General features: G+C 40.8%; 1 protein-coding gene across 1 annotated transcript in view; it reads left to right on the top strand.

The window, feature by feature from the left end:
* ptprua (protein tyrosine phosphatase receptor type Ua) overlaps positions 1-19,336 on the top strand; it is a 92,448-nt gene that overhangs the window by 53,861 nt on the left and 19,251 nt on the right. The window contains exons 5-6 of the mRNA XM_053638136.1: positions 4,508-4,623; positions 17,913-18,090. Coding sequence (XP_053494111.1) covers positions 4,508-4,623; positions 17,913-18,090 — 294 coding nt within the window. The remainder of the gene's footprint in view (positions 1-4,507; positions 4,624-17,912; positions 18,091-19,336) is intronic.

Below are 19,336 nucleotides of genomic sequence, written 5' to 3'. Positions count from 1 at the left end.
CAGTGGGCAAACGTACAAAATCAGCAGGGGATCAAATACTTTTTTCCCTCACTGTACAAAATTAATTTTAACCTTAAGCTAAGCTATCCAGTAAGTTGGCTAATGTTATAACAGTGCCTGTTACGAACCTGGTCTAGGTCGGGCCGCAACATGCAAAAATAAAAAAAAGAAAAGGGTTGGCAAGACCAAGATTGCATTTGTTTAGTTTATACTTCAAACGGAGCACCTTTTATATACACAGTGGTTTAAATCTTCAGAAGCCGGCCAGGCCAAAATAATAAACAAAAGTTCCCTCTAACTTTACCAAAGAAAACTAACTAACCTACAAGAAAAGAAAACAAAAATACACTGTCTTCCCTCACTCCCTAGCTAACCCAAAAACTATTTACAGACATGACTATTAGTGTTAATTAACAAAAGTAATATGTACATATATACACAAAGGTATCACATGAATCATAATGGGGCAGATCATAAACAAAGTCAAAACAGGCATAAGGTCATGCACAGGCGAAATAGTTATACACAGGTGACAAGCACTTCTCTCTCTTCACAAAATGCAATGGCAATGATCTGCCCTAAGATGGAGGCTGATGAGGCTTAAGTACTCTTCCGGAAACGTGCAGGCAACCAATGCTGTTGCACAAGGCCAAAGCAGGCGTGGACAAGACATGATCGTCCAGTAGCAAGCCGGAACGTATGCATGCAGTAGGTGTGGCCTAGAGAAGGGGGGGAGACAAAAGAAAACACAGCCCACCACCGACATAGACACACAAAAGGCACATAGAGCAAACAGAAATACATTGAATAACATAACACCCCCTCCCTTAAGAGTGAACGTCAAGTTCACAACAAAATGTGCAAGTTCAGACTGGATATTTGCCAGCCAATCAGAGTTTGGTAACTGCACACAGGGAAAACAAGCCCTACCTAAACTGAGACTATCCATCTCAGGAGAATACTCAGATGGCGGCATGATCATAGAGGCAGCAGCTACTGACGTGACAACAGGAACTGAAGAGCCAACATCCATGGTAGCACAAGAGATATAAGGCTTGAGCATATTCACATGGCACACACGAGACTTTCGTTTCCGGTCAGGGGTTTTCACAACATAGTCTGTATCACTCAACTTAGACTCAATAACATAAGGACCTGAGAACCTAGCCTGGAGAGCAGAGCCAGGTAATGGCAGTAAAACCAAAACCTTGTCACCCGCTTGGAATGTACGCACCACAGCCTTTTTATAAAAACGAGCCTTCATACAGGCCTGAGAGGATGCCAGAGAACTTTTGGCTAACTCAAAAGCAGTATGTAGGCGCTCACGAAATGAACTAACATAATCTAGGACATTCCTAGTTGGGGGTTTCACCAGACTTGGAGACAGGAACTCTTCCTGTAAAACCTTTAAAGGTCCACGAACATAGTGCCCAAAGACTCACTCGGCAGGACTGAAACCAAGTGACTCTTGTACCACATCACGGGTAGCAAATAATAACAGGGGAATCCCTTCATCCCAATATTTTCCCTGACCTAAACAGTAGGTCCTAAGCATAGACTTCAATGTCTGGTGGAAGCGTTCTAATGCACCCTGGGACTCTGGGTGATAAGCTCTAGAAACCTGATGACGCACATTCAGTTGTGTCATAACCTTCCTGAACAGAGCAGACATAAAATTTGAACCCTGGTCTGACTGGATGTATTTTGGCAAACCAAAAGTGGTACAAAACTTGACAAGACCTCTGATGACAGCACGGGACTTTATGCTACGCAGGGGTATAGCTTCAGGGTACCTAGTAGCAGCACACATCAAAGTTAGTAGGTATGAATTACCAGACTTGGTTCGAGGAAGGGGACCTACACAATCTATTAAAATTCTTTCAAAAGGTTCTCCCATAAAAGGTATAGGTTGAAGTGGAGCAAGGGGAATGACCTGATTTGATTTCCCTGCAACCTGACACACATGACAGGATCGGCAGTACCTGGCAACATCTGACCTCATAGCAGGCCAAAAAAAATACTTTAACACACGGTCATATGTCTTCCTCACACCAAGGTGACCAGCGAGATCATGGTCATGGGCAATACTCAACACCTGGGTTCGGTATGGTTTTGGAAGCACAACTTGAAAAACTGACCTCCAATCATGCTCAGAGTTTGGGCGTGTCCACTTACGCATCAATACATCCCCATCAAAGAAATATGCTGTAGAACATTGAGATAACTGTGCCTTATCTACAGCAGCAGCCATACAGTGAGAGAGCAAACTATCCGTTTTCTGGGCAGCCACAAGCTGTTCTCGCCCAACACCCCATTTACCACACTCTTCTTCAAATACTGAAGAAGTTTTAGCTTCAGGAAGAACCCCAGGACTAGAACATAAATCTTGGTTTTCAAACAAGGGATCATCACTACACATAAGAGTCTGAAATATCGACAGCACCTTTCATTTTACGAGCTTGGGCGCGTGTCACGACACAGGAACTGAAGACAAAGGGAAACTCACGTAAAAGCTCATTGCTCTCATGCAACACAGGAGTGTCTGTTACAACAGGCAAATGGAAAACCTTTCCACCGGCTAAATCATTATCCAAAATAAATGAAACTCCCTTAACTGGCAACTGAGGTCGATAAACCATATGCAATGGGGCCTTCACTACACCAAGTTCAATACTCTGAACTAGAACATCTGCACCACAGCTAGAGTGTTCAGACAAAGGAAGGATACCTTCCAGCAGAAAGGACTGAGCGGCTCCGGTGTCTCTCAGAATACGGAGTGGTTTACGGTCCGAATCGGTATCAGAGAGTGAAACTACTCCATCCAGAATAAAAGGTTCAAATGCAGAATCAACTGAAAAAAGTGAATGCAAACTGTCACAGTGCTGATGTACATGCACTAACCCCACACTCTTAGGACTGTTTTGTGCTTTCCCTCGTTTCGTCCCGTTTCTCTTCCAGTGCGTTTGTCTGGCGGTTTTGTCTTTGTGGTGGGGAGTGTGTGTACAGGTTATAAGATATGGCAACTAAATTTAATCTATATCAGTTTACCATTTGTCCCACGTTAGAGCAGTTTGAGCGATGCCATAAGGATGATTTGTTGTTGCTTGTGGATTTTTACAGCATATCGGTTAGACGGAGCGCCACTAAGCGAGACATCAAAAAGCTGCTGTACGAGGAGCTGGTAAAACAGCGAGTCATGCTTGAGCCTACCGAGGCGGGTGTTGCATCACCAGTCAGTGGTTCCGAGGATCTGGCTGTAGCGGAGACTGGGGCCAAGCCCGAGGAACCGACGTGCATAGATCCCGCAGTAGTAGACTCTCCATTAGAGGAAACCATGCTTGTGCTGCAACTAAAAAAACTTGACCTTGAGTTAAGTTGTCAGCAGTATCAGGCTCAGCTACTGCAGTTCCAAACACTGGAGCTGGAAACAAAGAAGGAGATAAAGCTGAAGGAGCTGGAGTTAGAGTTGGCGCTGTGAAATAGGCCAGCTCCCGGTTCACCTGTGTCTCCTGCACCTGCGCTTCCTGTACCTGTTCATCGGTCATCGCCTGTGTTAGAGCTTGCGCATCGTAGCACCTCGTCTGTAAGTCCTGCTGGTTTTGATGCTAGTAAATGCATTGGATTAGTTCCTATGTTTAGGGAAAGTGAGGTGGACACCTATTTCCCTGTGTTTGAGCGCATTGCTGCCACTTTGCAGTGGCCTAGAAATAGGCTTTATTGCTACAGTGCAAGTTTGTGGGAAAAGCTCAAGAAGTATGTTCTGCGCTAACGTTGGAACAAATAAAACGGTTAAATCAGCTGTGTTACGGGCATATGAACTTGTCCCCGAAGCTTATCGGCAGAAATTTTGAAAGCATGCCAAAACCGCCGGCCGAACATATGTTGAGTTCGCACGTGAAAAGTCTGCGTTATTTGATAAGTGGTGTGCCGCAAATAAGGTCGTTACTTTTGATCAGTTAAAAGAATTGATCCTGCTTGAAGAATTTAAGACTCGTATTTCTGACTAAATTGTGGTTTATTTGAATGAGCAAAAAGTCTCTACGCTCGCTAATGCTGCCGTTTTGGCTGATGAGTTTGTGCTCACGCACAAAACTGTATTTTCCCCTCCACGTCATGATATTTCCGATCGCAGCTACAGCTCGAAAGCTCCTGTGAGCGCACCTAAAAGTGCTAGTGAGTCCGTGAATGTTTTTACTGTCGCGAATCTGGTCACCTCATTGCTGCTTGTCCTGTTTTAATGCGCAAAAATCGACAGAAAGCACATACATTCCATTGTATGATATAAAATATTTTATAATGTATTTGCAGCACATTCGGTCAAAGAAATAAAAAAAAACAATGATGTCACACAATCAAATGTGTGATTGGGTAATCAGATTTAACTTTAGTTCTGCCTTTGTTGATGCTGGTCCCTTTGCACAATCAGCTGAATTTTTATTTACTCGAGACATTATGACTATTCATGACTATTCATCACTATTCGTGTTTTCCCCCCCACATTTCACAGATAAGGTGCCACACTTCACCAGGCTCGGGGATGTGGAGGTGAATGCAGGGCAGAACGCGACCTTTCAGTGTGTGGCTAATGGACATGCATCCAAGATGGATCCCTTCACCATGGAGGTAAAAGTGAGAGAGGGAGAGAAAAAGTGAGCGCAAATGAAAAGCAAATTATGGCATTAATGACATTGGGCTTCATTTATCAATCTTTTAGTAAAGGTGTATGTAAATGGTTGCGTAAGCCAAACCAAATAAAAACATTCTCCCGGATTTACAAAGGTTTTGGAAACACTGATTATCTTCATACTCATACATACTACATCTTGAGGAATACTATTACCCTTAAATTACCAGGAGTTTGTATAGCACATCTGATTTGCATTTGGTGACGTCCACAAAACTCCATACAAGGCAAAACTCACAGTGCTGAAATGACAAGTAAACAACAATAACAACCAAAACACTTTTCCACAGGTAGAACTGAAAATTATTTTGAATCGTGTCTAAGGTAAATAATAATAAATATTATTTAATATTGTAACAACCCCTTGAACAGGCCAAAATCTGGAGCATACTGCATATTGCAGCTTGAGACATACCATTCCGTTTGCCATGGCATCTTCTTTTATTTTTGTGCAATACTTTATTAGACCAAGCACTAAATAACCGATAAGTGACCGACTAATCGGTTATTTAATGCTTGCTCTAATAATGTGTTACACAGCAATAAAAGACGATGCCATGGCAAACGGAATGGTATGTCTCAAGCTGCAATATGCAGTAATTAATTAGTAATTAATTAATTGAATGGCTGATCTATATACTGTACTGTATGTCTCTTGCTTTGTTTATTTTTTCATATTTAATATTTCCTTAATTAATGTCTTTAATACGAAACAACTGGGTTTCACAAAATATTAACTATGTTTGTGTGTGTAACTGAAATACGCAAGCTATTTAAACTTGACAGTGTTGTCCATATATGAAAGTGCAGTAATTTATTTGATGTAGATCAGTCGAGGTTTACATTAGTTAGCCTTCTTATGTGTAAACTTACACACTCAGGAGCATTTTTTCTGAAATTACTGGATTATAATTAATAAACATTTCTGTTTAAATGTTTGTACAAACAGTTTATGAATAAATATCATTGTATCGATGATACTCTGTTATAATGGATGTCATGTAATTTACGTAATGGAGGTTTGGATGGATGCAAGTGCAGTAAAAGACATTTATTTACGAGTGACAGGCAGACAAATCCAAATCATGATACAGAAGCGTGGTCAAAACAGGCAATAGGTCAGGCGATCGGCAAACGGGCATAAAATGGGCAAGGCAAAACACAAAACGAAAAACGAGGAACAAAGTCAATGAACATGAATCAAACCGAAAACAATGAACAACCGCTTGGTAAGGAGAATAACTCAATATTACGCGATGTGCTAAGAGACACAAGGGGTTTAAATGACAAATGTAATCATGGGTTAAACACAGGACAGCTGAAAACAATGGTGCCACACATTCGGGAAACAACCAATGACAAAACCGGGGTGGAGACAGAACATAACCATAGCAAAAGCATGTGTCCAAAGTAAAAAAAGTCAATGTCACTGAAGACCAAAAAGTGTGCGTTCAGTAAGAGCTCGTGCACCGGGCTCACGCTATGGGCTTTCGCAATGAGCTTGCACTTCGGTTTTCCGAGCACGCTGCAACACTGCTGCTAGCTCGAGGGGAAATTATGACAATGGATATCAAACAATTGCAAACAAAACACAGGTTTATCAAAAAAAAAATCTTTGTTAAATATACTGTAGGTGTGCAACAACTATTGGCACCCCTTTAGTCAATACTTTGTGCTACATCCCATTGCCAAGATAACAGCTCTGAGTCTTCTCCTATAATGCCTGATGAGATTGGCGAATACATGGCAAGGGATCTGAGACCATTCCTCCGTAGAGAATCTCTCCATATCCTTCAAATTTTGAGGTCCCTCCAGTTCCATGGTGGACTCTCCTCTTCAGTTCACCCCACAGGTTTTCTATGGGTTTCAAGTCAGGGGACTGGGTTGGCCATGGCAGGACCTTGATTCTGTGGTCAGCATACCATTTGTGTGGTGATTTTGATGTATGTTTTGGATGTTGTCCTCTGGAAGATCCAACCACTGCCATTTTAAGCTTTCTGGCAGAGGCAGTCAGGTTTTCATTTAATATCTGTTGATATTTGATGGAGTCCATGATGCCATGTATCCTAACAAAATGTCCAGGTCCTTTGGCAGAAAAAAGGCCCCAAAACATTAAAGAGCCACCACCATATTTAACCATGGACATGAGGTACCTTTCCATATGGCTACTTTTCTGTGTGTGCCAAAAACACCTCTGGTGTTTATTGCCAAAAAGCTCTGTTTTGGTTTCATCTGACCATAGAACCTGATCCCATTTGAAGTTCCAGTAGTGTTTGGCAAACTGAAGGCGCTTAACTTTGTTTTTGGATGATAGTAGAGGCTTTTTTGGTGAAACCCATCCAAATAACTTATCATGACTTGAGCTCATACAATTTCCTCGTGGATGGTACTCTAGCATTCAACATGGTCTCTACAACCTCAGTTGCGAGACCAGAATCTATGAGCCGGTGCCCCTCAGGGGCAAGACCCACAGTTTCCACAGTTCCGGCCGAGGGTGATAAATCAGCGTTCCGACTTGAGAAAGTAGGTCCCTGCGGATGGGTATCTCCCAAGGAGTGCCGTCTAGCAGGGATATTATCTCTCAGAACCATATTCAAGCTGGCCAGTAAGGTGCGACAAGCAGCAGACGTAGATGGTCTTCGCAAACTCTTGCTAGGTCTTGTGGGAGCAGAGCGAACAGTGTAGAGATGTGACCTCAGCCACGTGTGCACCATGGTGTCCAGCCCCAATGGTGCGGGAGGTGCCGGGGGTTTCGTCCAAGGACAAAACCTCATAGTAATCAGTGACACACGGTGATGCCACAGTGCTCTGAGAATTTGGAAGTGTCCCCAGTTTCTAGCCTCAAGAACAACATCTAAATGCTGAATCTCCAGTTCCCTGGACCGTGCAAGAATTAACTTGTCATCCAGGTAGTTTAGTACATGCACTTTGTTGGGGCCTGACAAATAGGCATGATGTTACACAAGCTTCAGATAACGAGCACGCTCAAGGGCGCTTCCCACAGCATGAAATTCATGCAACGTTGAGTTCCCTTTGAAAGGGAACTGAGTTTTCAGTGGCAGTGGTAGCTCAGTGGTTAAGACATTGGACTCCAAATGAGATAGATGCAAGTCGCCCTGGATAAGGGTGTCTGCCAAATGCCATAAATGTAAACTTTTTTTACTATGAAAGTATAAAAAAAAATAATGACTGCAAATTTTTTTGTGTGTGAAAGACACAAAAGTGTTATTCTAGCTGCCAATTATATTGTTAAAGACACAAAGACAAGGGGACCAAAATGCAGAACACAGACACCAGGATCCAAGGTGAAAACAGGTTTTATTAATGAATGTGAGAGAGTTTAATAGAATGGTCAAGGTCGGGATTCAAACTGTGGTCCACAGTAGAAGGGTCAGATGCTCAGCCAATGTGCCATGGGGTAGGCAAGGTAGGAAGTGAGCCGAGAGTGAGCAGACAGGCAGCGTGAGGAGTGGACCTGGAACAGGAGGAGATAAAAACACACGATAAGAACAGGAAAATGCAATGAGGAAAAACATTCACAATAACGAAAAGAAAACACAAGTAGGGCCAGAAGTGTACCAAACTGGAAGCCGGAACATTCACGCACACTCACACAAACAGGAACAAGAGGGAGAGAAAATACAGATCATATTTATTTCACGTTAACATGAAGCCGCAGTTTAACAACACATGAATTACACTTCAGGCGCATGGTGGCTCAGTGGATAGCATGTTTGCCTCACACTGCCAGCATTGGGGGTTCAATTCCTGCCTCTGCCCTGTGTGTGCATGCCCATTCTCTGGGGATTTCCTCCCTGAAGATTGCCATGTCTGTAGTGTATGAGAGGGTGTGTGAATGTGTGTGGATTGGCACCCTGTCCAGGGTGTACCCCGCCTTTTGCCTGATGCTCCCTGGGATAGGCTCCAGGTTTTCCCGTGACCCTGAAGGAAGGATAAGCAGTATAGAAGATGGATGGATGGATGGATTATTTTATTTACTTATTTTATTTATTTATTTATTTTTTTAATACAACATTTGATCTTGTTATGAAAATTCATGTTTTGTTCAGGTTGAGTAGCCTTATGGAAATTTCTTGAATTATATTTCTGAGAACTTATTTAAAAAGAACTAGTTCTTTTTAAATAATTTATCCTTTTTTTCATCTGGAGACCCCTTATTTTCACTGACCCTATAAATCAGTAAATGAAAGATACTTTCTAATTCAAAGAGCAACACATTTTAAAATCATGAAAAAGTGTGTGTTTGTGCTTGTGTGTGTGAAAGAGAGAGACAATATCTTGGCTTGTACATAGCAGGGCTATAAATTCTTGTCCAGAATTGCAATCTGATTCTAAATGTGGCCCGCAATCACTAAAATGATCTGGGCCACACCCCCCCATCCACAATCAGCCCAAATGTTGTCTGCCGTCACATTTGCAGTGCCATCATTACCACACATAGCCCACACTTGGCTGACATGATGCATGCCAGTGCCGGCAGCACGCCAGCAATGCCATCCTGAGGCCACATTCGGTCCAAGACCATCTGCTATGTGGGTGGGCCACACACCCCCATCCAAAATATGCCCAAATGTTGTCTGCTGTCACGTTTGCAGTGCCATCATTGCCACACATAGCCCACACTTGGCTGACATGATACATGCCAGTGCTGGCAGCATGCCAGCAGTGCCACCCTGAGGCCACATTTGGCCCAAGACATTTGCTACGTGGGTATACACAATTTTTAATATTTTATTTGACACATTTCCTGACTCCCATGTTTAGTCAGCTCCATTAGCCTTGCAACAAAATATAGGCAGACTTTGGACATCATCCTTGTCATAGCTGACTGACTACATTTAGTTTACGTGGAAAATTCCACTATTTTTTCACTGCACTAGTTACAGTACATGTTCAGATCATTCCTTGAAATAGTGCTTTATCAAAATACATATCCATTCTCAATTCCTGTAATGAACTCAGTTTTGGTGGTGGGATTTAATCCATTTGTAGAAGTTTAATAAATCCAAATCAACAAGCAAAGGGATGGTCAAAAATACAGGCAAAGTTCGAGAATCAAAATAGACAGTCCAAATGGCCAAACAAGAACAAAACAATAATCCAATAAAATTAAAGTCCAATAAACAGGCAAAAGGTAATAACATGAAGCAGTCACAATGGAAATGGAAAAACCACTCAGTAAGGCAGGTTAGACTGGCAATACTTGACAATGTGTTGTTGGAAAGCATGGCTCTTTAATGGATAGCAAACAAGACATGACTGTAGAAAAAAATGGAGTGTTATCAGTATTCAGAGGGCTCCCTCTGGTGGTTGCTGGGCGGTCAGGGTGTGTTCGGTGGAAATTGTGGATAATGGAAGTATCCAGGATGTCCCTGGCAGTTACCCAGGATCTCTCCTCTGGTCTGTAGCCCTCCCAGTCCATAAATATTCCACCTGGCCCCCTCTTCTTCTTGAATCCATGATTTCCTTTATCAAGTATAATGGGGATCTCCAAGGGTGGTGGAGGTTCAGGTCCTGTGGTTTTGGGGCCAAGTTCAGGGTGGACCAGTTTCATCAATGATACATGAAATGAAGGAGAGAAATGGTAATTAGCAGGAAGCTCAAGTTTATAGGTCACAGGATTTATTTGTCTGATGATTCAAAATGCACCTGAATACCTGGGACTGAGCTTCTGCTGGGTAGCTGTAGACACAGGTCTCTTGTGCCCTCTGGCCTGGCTGGTAATTGGGGTGGGGACGCCTCCGGTGGTCTGCCTGGATCCTTTTAGCATGAATGGCACATTGGAGTCTCACATGAGCGCTGTTCAACACCTGTTCACTCATCCTAATCCAGTCATCCATCTCTGGTACCGTATATGGTTTCCCAGACGAAGGGAAGATTGGAGGTTGATACCCCCTTTCAATGTGTGCTGGGTTAAGTCCTGTGGATGAATGGGTTAAGGAATTTTGGGCATATTCTGCCCATGGTAGGAATTCAATCCACCTCTGTTGTTCATGACTACAGTATGACCTGAGATAATGTCTGATCTCCTGATTCAATCTCTCCACTTGCCCATTAGCCTGTGGTTGGTAGCCTGATGTTAAACTGACAATAATGTCCAACTGTTTGCAAAATGCCTGCCATACCCTTAACGTGAACTGAGGGCCCCAGTCTATGACAATGTCCTCTGGTAATCCATACACCTGAAACACATGATGCAACAGTGCGGTGACTGTTTCCATGGCTGTGGAAAGACCTTTCAGTTGAACAAGATGACAAGTCTTAGAGAAATGGTCAATGATAAGAATAGTGGCGAAATTGTTGAAGTTGGATAGATCTGTGACAAAGTCTACTGATTTATAGGACAAGGTTCTCTGAGGAATGGGTAGGCGTTCCAGGAGTCTGGAGTTTTCGCTCAAGCATATACTGGACAAGAATTGACATATGAGGTCACATCTATATTTATGTCTGATCACCAAAATGAGTTGCGTATTAAGGTAATTGTTTGCTGAATACCTGTATGTCCAGAGCTGAGAGATGTATGGACCCATTGGATCACATGTTGTTGGAGACTGTTTGGGATGTACTGCTTAGTTGGTAGGCATTCAGGTGGAGGAGGATCTGTTTGTTGTGCCCGTTGGATCTCTTCCATGATGTCCCAGCGAATGGGGGCTACAACCACTTGGAAACTTGGTTATTTTGAATGTATGTAGGGTCATACCTTCTAGAGAGAGTGTCTGTCTTACTGTTCTTGCTTTCAGGATGATAGGTAACTGTGAACTGGAATCTGGTAGAAAAAAAAGAGAGACCAACAGGCTTATAATGCTGTCATACCTGATAAACATTCAATAGAAGTTTGCAAAACCAAGAAATTGTTGAAGTTCTTTGATGGTGGTAGACTGTGGGCATTCAGTGACTGCTTTGACTTTGGATAGGTCCATCTCCACACCTTGATGGTTGATGATGCATCCTAAGAATGTGGTACTGGTTGTATGGAGCTCACATTTTTCAGCTTTGATTTAGAGTTGGTTCTATTGGAGGCAGGTTAGGACTGTCTTGACATGTCTGATGTGTTCTTATTTTCTTTGGGAATAGATTAAGATCTCATCAATGTCTGTAATGATGAACTGTTTCAAAAGGTCTCTGAAGATTTCATTGATGAAAGACTGGAAACGTTCATTGAGAAGGTGCGTTAGCAAGGTCATATGGTATGACCTGCTATTCATAGTGTCCCCTAGTGGTGAGGAAGGCAGTCTTCCATTCATCCCCTTCGCTGATACGAATAAGGTTATAGGCACATTGAAGATATAGTTTGGTGAAGATACATGCCTCACGGAGTTGTTCTAGTGCTGAGGGGACGAGAGGAAGTGGATGCAGTATCTATTCTCTATTGTGATTGTATTGAGACCTATGTAATCAATGCATGGTCTAAACCTGCCATCTTTTTTATCCACAAAGAAAAACCCTGCGGCTACTGGAGATGTAGAGGGATGGATAAAGCCTGATGCTAGGGCTTCCTCAATGTAGTTTTCCATAGCCTGAATCTCTGGATGTGAGAAGGGGTAAATTTTGCTTTTTGGAGGTGCCAAATTCAGGAGAAGTTCAATGCCACAATCCCATGGACTATAGGGAGGTGGTTGGGTTGCCTTTGCCTTCCTGAATTCATAGTATTCAACAGGAATAGCTGTAGTTTTGTGAGCCTCTGGGCTTTCCATGCTTGTAGTAAAACATGGTAACATGATCTTTGAGTGAAAACAGTGTTCTTGGCAGTAAGGAGACCATTTACTGAGTTCACCTTGCTTCCAGGAAATGCTGGGGTCATGGATAGCTAGGCAGGGATGGCTGAGAATGATCTGGTTCTTGGGAGAAGAGATGACAGAGTGAGATCTTCTCAGTGTGAAATAGTCCAACTTGTAGTGTCATGCCCTGTCCTATGGGTTTGTTGTTGACTGCTGTAAAATTGAAGGGACGCATGGCATAGTAGGGATTTTGAGTTCCTGAACGAGGTCATTGTGGATTAAATTGACTGCAGTCCTGGAATCCACTAGCACTGAAACATAGTGTGTCATATTAGAAACCTCAATGGAGACAGATAGAGTGAAATTATAATGACAGGGAGTGAGAGAGTGTTTATTTCTCACCCTTTTCTTTAAGCTTCTGTTGACTTTGTTGGGGCAGGTATTGCTGTGATGGTTGGGTTGACCACAGTAAAACCATAGATGTTCTTGTAGACAATGATGTCGTTCTTCTACTGAAACTCTAGTATAGCCAATTTGCATGGGTTCTGTGGACTGAGGCATAGAGAGAGCAGCATCTTCAGTGGAAACGGAAGCCGTTTTGGGTTATTTGGTGTGGAGTTTATTACGAATTAGATTATCCAATTTAATAGCCATGGTGATAAACTGTGATAAGTCAGGGGTCTCATTCTTGCATGCCATCTCCGCTTCTAATTCATGGTTAAGTCCCTCTCGAAACACTGTTTTTAGTGCCACATCATACCACCCATTCTGAGTGGCTAGCATTCTGATTTGGATGGCGTACTCAGTTGCTGATCGATTGCCTTGGTGTATGTGCAACAGCTATACTGAAATATCCTGTCCTCCCTCATGATATTCAAAGACATCTTGAATTTGCTGAGCAAAATAGTCAAAAGAGGTTTGTAACTGATTATCATTGTCCTACACAGCCTATGCCCAATCCAACACTTCATCAGTGAGCAGAGTCATCATAAATGAACATTTAGTAGTGTCTTGATGAATAGCTTCCGATTGATTAGAAAAGTAGATTCTACATTGACGTAGGGAGCCTCAGCATTTATCAGCAGAACCATCAAATTTATCGGGTAGCGTAAATCTTACCGACTCAGCTCTGGTTATGGGGAGTGATTGTATGTATTTGGTTAGATGTTTGTTGGCTGCTCATAGGTTGGCGAGTTGGCCTTGAAATCCTTGCAGTATCTCACTCTTGTATACATAGGCCGCTTGGAGGTATGATACTTCTGCTGGATACATTTCAGGTGAAGTATTCTGTAGCGAACTCAGGCTTGGTGGTGGGTTTGAATCCATTTGCAGAAGTTTAATAAATCCAAATCAACAGGAAAACGGCTTTTCAAAAAATACAGGCAAAGGTCGAGGATCAAAATAGACAGTCCCAATGGGCAAACAAGACAAAAACAATAGTCCAATAAACGTGAAGTCCAATAAACAGGACAAAGGTCATAACACGAAGCAGTCACAATGGAAATAGAAAAAAACACTCACTAAGGCAGGTTAGACTGGCAATACTTCACAACGTGTTGTTGGAAAGCAATTTAATGGAGAGCAAATAGGAAATGACTGTAGAAGAAAATGGAATGTGATAAGTATTCAGGTGAGGACTCCCTCTAGTGATTGGAGGAAGCAGATGTTACAATTCCACCTTCTCTGTTTCTTCTGTTATGACATAAAAAATAATAATAAATATGTAAATAAAATAATATAATAAACAACATATTAATATGGTAAATGGTCTAGCAATTATATAGCGCTTTTATCCAAAGCACTTTACACTGTGTCCCATTCACACACCAGTGGTAGCAGAGCTGCCATGCAAGGCACTAACTTTCCATCCGGAGCAACTTGGGGTTCAGTGTCTTGCCCAAGGACACTTCGGCATGTGGAGTCATGTGGGCTGGGAATCGAACCGCCAACCCTATGATTAGGGAACAACCTGCTTTACCACCCGAGCCATATATATATATATATATATATATATATATATATATATATATATATATATATATATATATATATATATATATATATATATATAATATAATATTATATTATATTATATTATATTATATTATATTATATTATATTATATTATATTATATACTTTTAAAGCAATACAGTAGCTTTTTAATAATTACTTGAAGCAGTTTCAGTAACAAAGACCCACCTCGATGCCCTATGTGCTGCAGTGGCCCATTAAGCCTGTGTCTGCTGTTTGATGCTGGAGAGGTTGTTTGTGGCAGAATTATTTCAGCTCTTACTTTGATCCTTAAAGCATTGAGAGAGCTCTTGCTTGCCTGACGGACTCTTTGCAGTGCTGCTTTTGCGGTTCTTCAAACAGGACAAACTAATAAGCTTTCATGTATTATCCTTCTTTGGTTAGAAAAATCTCAGTAAATGCCTAAATTCACTTAGCAGTTGCTTATGTTTCTTTTTTCCTTTCTTTCTTTTTTTTTTTTTAAGAAATACATGATTTAATCATGTCAATACATAAATGATACACATACAAAGGTGCATGCAGGGATTTCATTTTAGAGCAATTAAAAACCTCATATAAAATATTTAATGCTGGAGAATACCAGGTTGTCTGTAATTACACACATGACAGCATTGTGTATCAGTCTGGTTTTAAATTTCCAGAACATGATCCTCCAACATCCCAATAACATGTCAGTAGGTGGATTTGCTATGCTAAATTGAATATGTGTGTGCATGGTACTCCGCAATGGACAGGTGTTCTGTCCAGGGCATGTCCCCACCTCACGCCTAATGTAGATGGACTGGCCAAGCATGTCTCCAGACCTAAACCCTATTGAGCATCTGTGGGACATCCTCAAATGGAAGGTGGAGGAGAACAAGGTCTCTAACATCCACCAGCTCCGTGATGTCGTCATGGAGGATTGGAAGAGGACTCCAGTGGCAACCTGTGAAGCTCTGGTGAACTCAATGCCCAAGAGGGTTAAGGCAGTGCTGGAAAATAATGGTGGCCACACAAAATATTGACACTTTGGGCCCAATTTGGACATTTTCACTTAGGGGTGTACTCACTTTTGTTGCCAGCGGTTTAGACATTAATGGATGTGTGTTGTTATTTTGAGGGGACAGCAAATTTACACTGTTACCCAAGCTGTACACTCACTACTTTACATTGTAGCAAAGTGTCATTTCTTCAGTGTTGTCACATGAAAAGATATAATCAAATATTTACAAAAATGTGAGGGGTGTACTCACTTTTGTGAGATACTGTATATTCAAAACAACTGAAAAAAAGAAGTACCAATAAAGGGACAAGGAACACCACAGGTTGGCACTTGAATGCCCAGCAATGAAGGCCTGGTTAGATCAAGATTGGTTTGGACAAAGAGGGTAGGGCTATAACTATGTTAAGTATAAGATAGGAAATGATTATAGTTTGAGCATGTGTTTGACTGAATCTAGCAATCTGTGGGAAAACATGTTGGGAAAACATTAAAGAAATGTGTATCTGTTTAAACAGTTGTCAAAACATTTAAGAGATGAGATTATTATGACTAATTATTGACAGGTTCAAGTATAGAAGCTGGTTTGTGTGTGTGTGTGTGTGTGTGTGTGTGTGTGTGTGTGTGTTTAATTGAATCTAGCTCTCTGTTGTCTGGTGTAAAAATGACTGGAAGACATTAAAGAAATGTGCATGTGTCTATCTAATGATAAAATGAGCATTACAGTGAGAGTTTGAGGGCAGGGAAATGTGAGCAATGAATGTGCTGTGACATTTATAAATTGCTCTCCAGCCCCTCCAACCTTCCTGTCTATCAGCCTGACATTTGCTTTATTCCCTGTTGCACGTGTTTCGAGCTGTCCCGCTTGTGCAGTGTAGGCTGAGTGGACTGTTATAATATTCACATCAGGCACTTTGAATATGCAGCGCTCAGTGTGCTTTCTCCATGCTGGCACAGTAATATTAGTTATTATGGTTATATTCAAAAGATCCAAAAGACGATTTGTTACTCTCAGAAGAACAGGAGGGACCAAGCCTGATATGTCCTTGTTGTCAAAATTTCAGTTTCAAGAAGAAGAACCATCGAAAAAGCTCTATGAAAGCATTAGCAATATTTTTGGCCAACTAATAAGGAAGATAATATGCTCCTTTACGAAGTTGCATGCTTGAATTTTCAAAGGATACTGTGATTGACATATTCACTTGAAAGTACAAGTTAAGATCACACAAGTGCTACTAACTAGGAAGATGAAGGGGCTACTTCCAAGGTTCATGAAGCCATCGTATCTTTTTGAACTGTGAGAGTAAATCCATACTTGTTATGGCACAGTTGAGAGTGTGTGTGCGTGTGTTGACATATTTGTGTGTGTATGTGTGTGTGTGTATATATATATATATATATATATATATATATATATATATATATATATATATATATATATATATATAATGAGTGGCAAAAGTATGTGAACCTTTGCTGTAGAATATGTGAACCAGTATGTGGAGCGACCCCCTTGTGCAGCAATAACTGCAATTAAACATTTCCGGTAACTGTCCTGCATATCAGCTTGGAGGAATTTTAGCCCATTCCTCAGTACAGAACAGCTTCATGGGATGTGTTGGTGGGTTTCCTCACATGAACTGCTTGCTTCAGGTTCTTCCACAACATTTCTATTGGCTTAAGGCAGGACTTTGACTTTGCCATATTATTACTAGTACATCAACAAGTAAACTGTTACCTGGCACCTAGTGTACTCATATATGCTGACATAGGCTAGTATATTAACAGTAAACTGCAAATATACCTAACATTTGGTGTATTTCTCTCCAAATGTACATTAGTATAGTGAATTGAATTATTCTTTCATTCCACACAGTCTCTCCCAGTTTTGGCTTCATGGTCTTGTCTAGAAGTATAACATATTTGCTTCACAGGATTGAGGTTGAAAATAGAGTGCATTTTAGAGTACATGTTATGGCTTAAAGACTAAGCTCAGCTAACATGCTTAACTAATGTTAAGTATTTGTTAAACCCATGTTAACACTAAAGACTGCGCTGAGCATGTGAATACATTTAGCTGTGATTCCATGTGTTGTAAAAAGAAAAAAAAAAACACATTCAGGATCTACAGTCTGAATGAATAGATTTAAGTTGTTAAGAAATGATCCCTGTATGTAGACACAAATAGAGTAATCATAGAGTCTTCATTTGGTTAGTCTATCTTTTATGGTGAGGAACTATTCTGTTTATATTCGTCTTTTAATAGATAAATAGAATAGTCATTTTGCTGCATCAAATAATTTGGTTTAATCTAATTTAAGTCTAAGTTAATAGGACTGAGTGCCAATTAAGTGCTTTTGTACTTTAATTACTAAATCTGAAATCACAAGTTTGGTTATTATTTTTTCCAGATTGTGTAATAGGAGTCTCTCTCTCTCTCTCTCTCTCTCTCTCTCTCTCTCTCTCTCTCTCTCTCAGAGGCATAATGGTCTTCAAATGGTACCATATTCACTCACATCATCAGTGGGTGAGCGTCGTTTGGCTGCATGGTTTCAAATAGATGGAGCTCAACGGACCGAGCAGGATCTTTATCGCTGTATCACACAATCTTCCTACGGAGCTGCTGTATCCAACTTTGCTGAACTCATTGTCAGAGGTATCCTCACACTACACACACTCGGAGGAAAACACTATCTACCCTCTTTTGCATACATTCCCTCATAGGTGCCTATGATTATCTAGCATTACTGTGACTGACATATGAGAGAGAGTATGTCATCTTTCACAACTAGACAGCATGGGGAATTTTGCTGTCTTCACCACAGAGAGCTGTGCAACCTAGGGCTGTGACACTAAAGTGTTACCAAAAAAAAAAACAAAAAAAACAAACACATTATCTCACTTGTGCCTTATACACTTACAGTATCAGTGCCACAACCACAATCATGTTATACATACATGCATACACATTTTTGCTCCATTTTAATTCACTACACCCACTCTTCTGATAAAGATATAATAACACAGAAGTATATTGTACGTTTAGGAAAATCTGGAGGTCGCTTTGTGTTCTGATATCATAGCAAGTGATGTGTACCCATTTTTAATATTCAAAGATCAGTGACTCATTCTCGCCTTTTTTTCATCATGATGTTAGAATTACTATGTTGACTGCCTTGAACATTTGACTCACTGCTTCTTTTCCTTTTTTCCATTTAATGAAATGCCTCTCACAGATCTCTTGCAGCTCTCCCACACTGTTTACTTCACTTACACCAGTAAAAAACATACAATACATACTTTCTATACTCCTTATTCTCTTTTAGTGATCACACTGATTTCCATTAGTCTATTGGTTGTTCTGTTCATGGGAGATCACCTCAAGTTACTGTGAAATATCACAGAGTCACACTGGTTCAATGTCATGCTATTTCTCCTTAGTGTGCTTTATTATAAATGGAATTCCCATTATATGCAGTGCCGTCCATCAGCTATGCAGCAATTACTCGTGATCCATCTGCAATTAATGAATTGTTAGCTGTCTCATCTGTCCATAAGAACTCTTAACAGAACTTTCTCTATGTAGCAGTGGACTGTCAAATATCTGGCAATTTTAAGGAGAAGTGGTGACTTTGTATTTTTGTTTTCTTTTTTTTCCTACTGAACCATTCACATTAGCCACACACTGTCTCACTGATATTGATCATGGTTTCGAGTTCCCTTTGTAGGCATGTATTATTCTTAACACTGCAAAACAATAACATCTTAGCAAGTGAAAATATCTTGAATACAGTCAAATACATTTACTATTTCCTATTATAAATTATATATATATTTTTACTATTTGCTAATTAAAAAAAGTTACTAATACAAGTTTGAAAAAGTCTGTCATATCACATCAA

Source organism: Ictalurus furcatus, chromosome 12, assembly GCF_023375685.1.
Source record: "Ictalurus furcatus strain D&B chromosome 12, Billie_1.0, whole genome shotgun sequence".
Lineage (NCBI taxonomy): Eukaryota > Metazoa > Chordata > Actinopteri > Siluriformes > Ictaluridae > Ictalurus > Ictalurus furcatus.
Note: the sequence above shows the minus strand (reverse complement) of the source record. Positions and strands in the feature narration are given on the sequence as shown.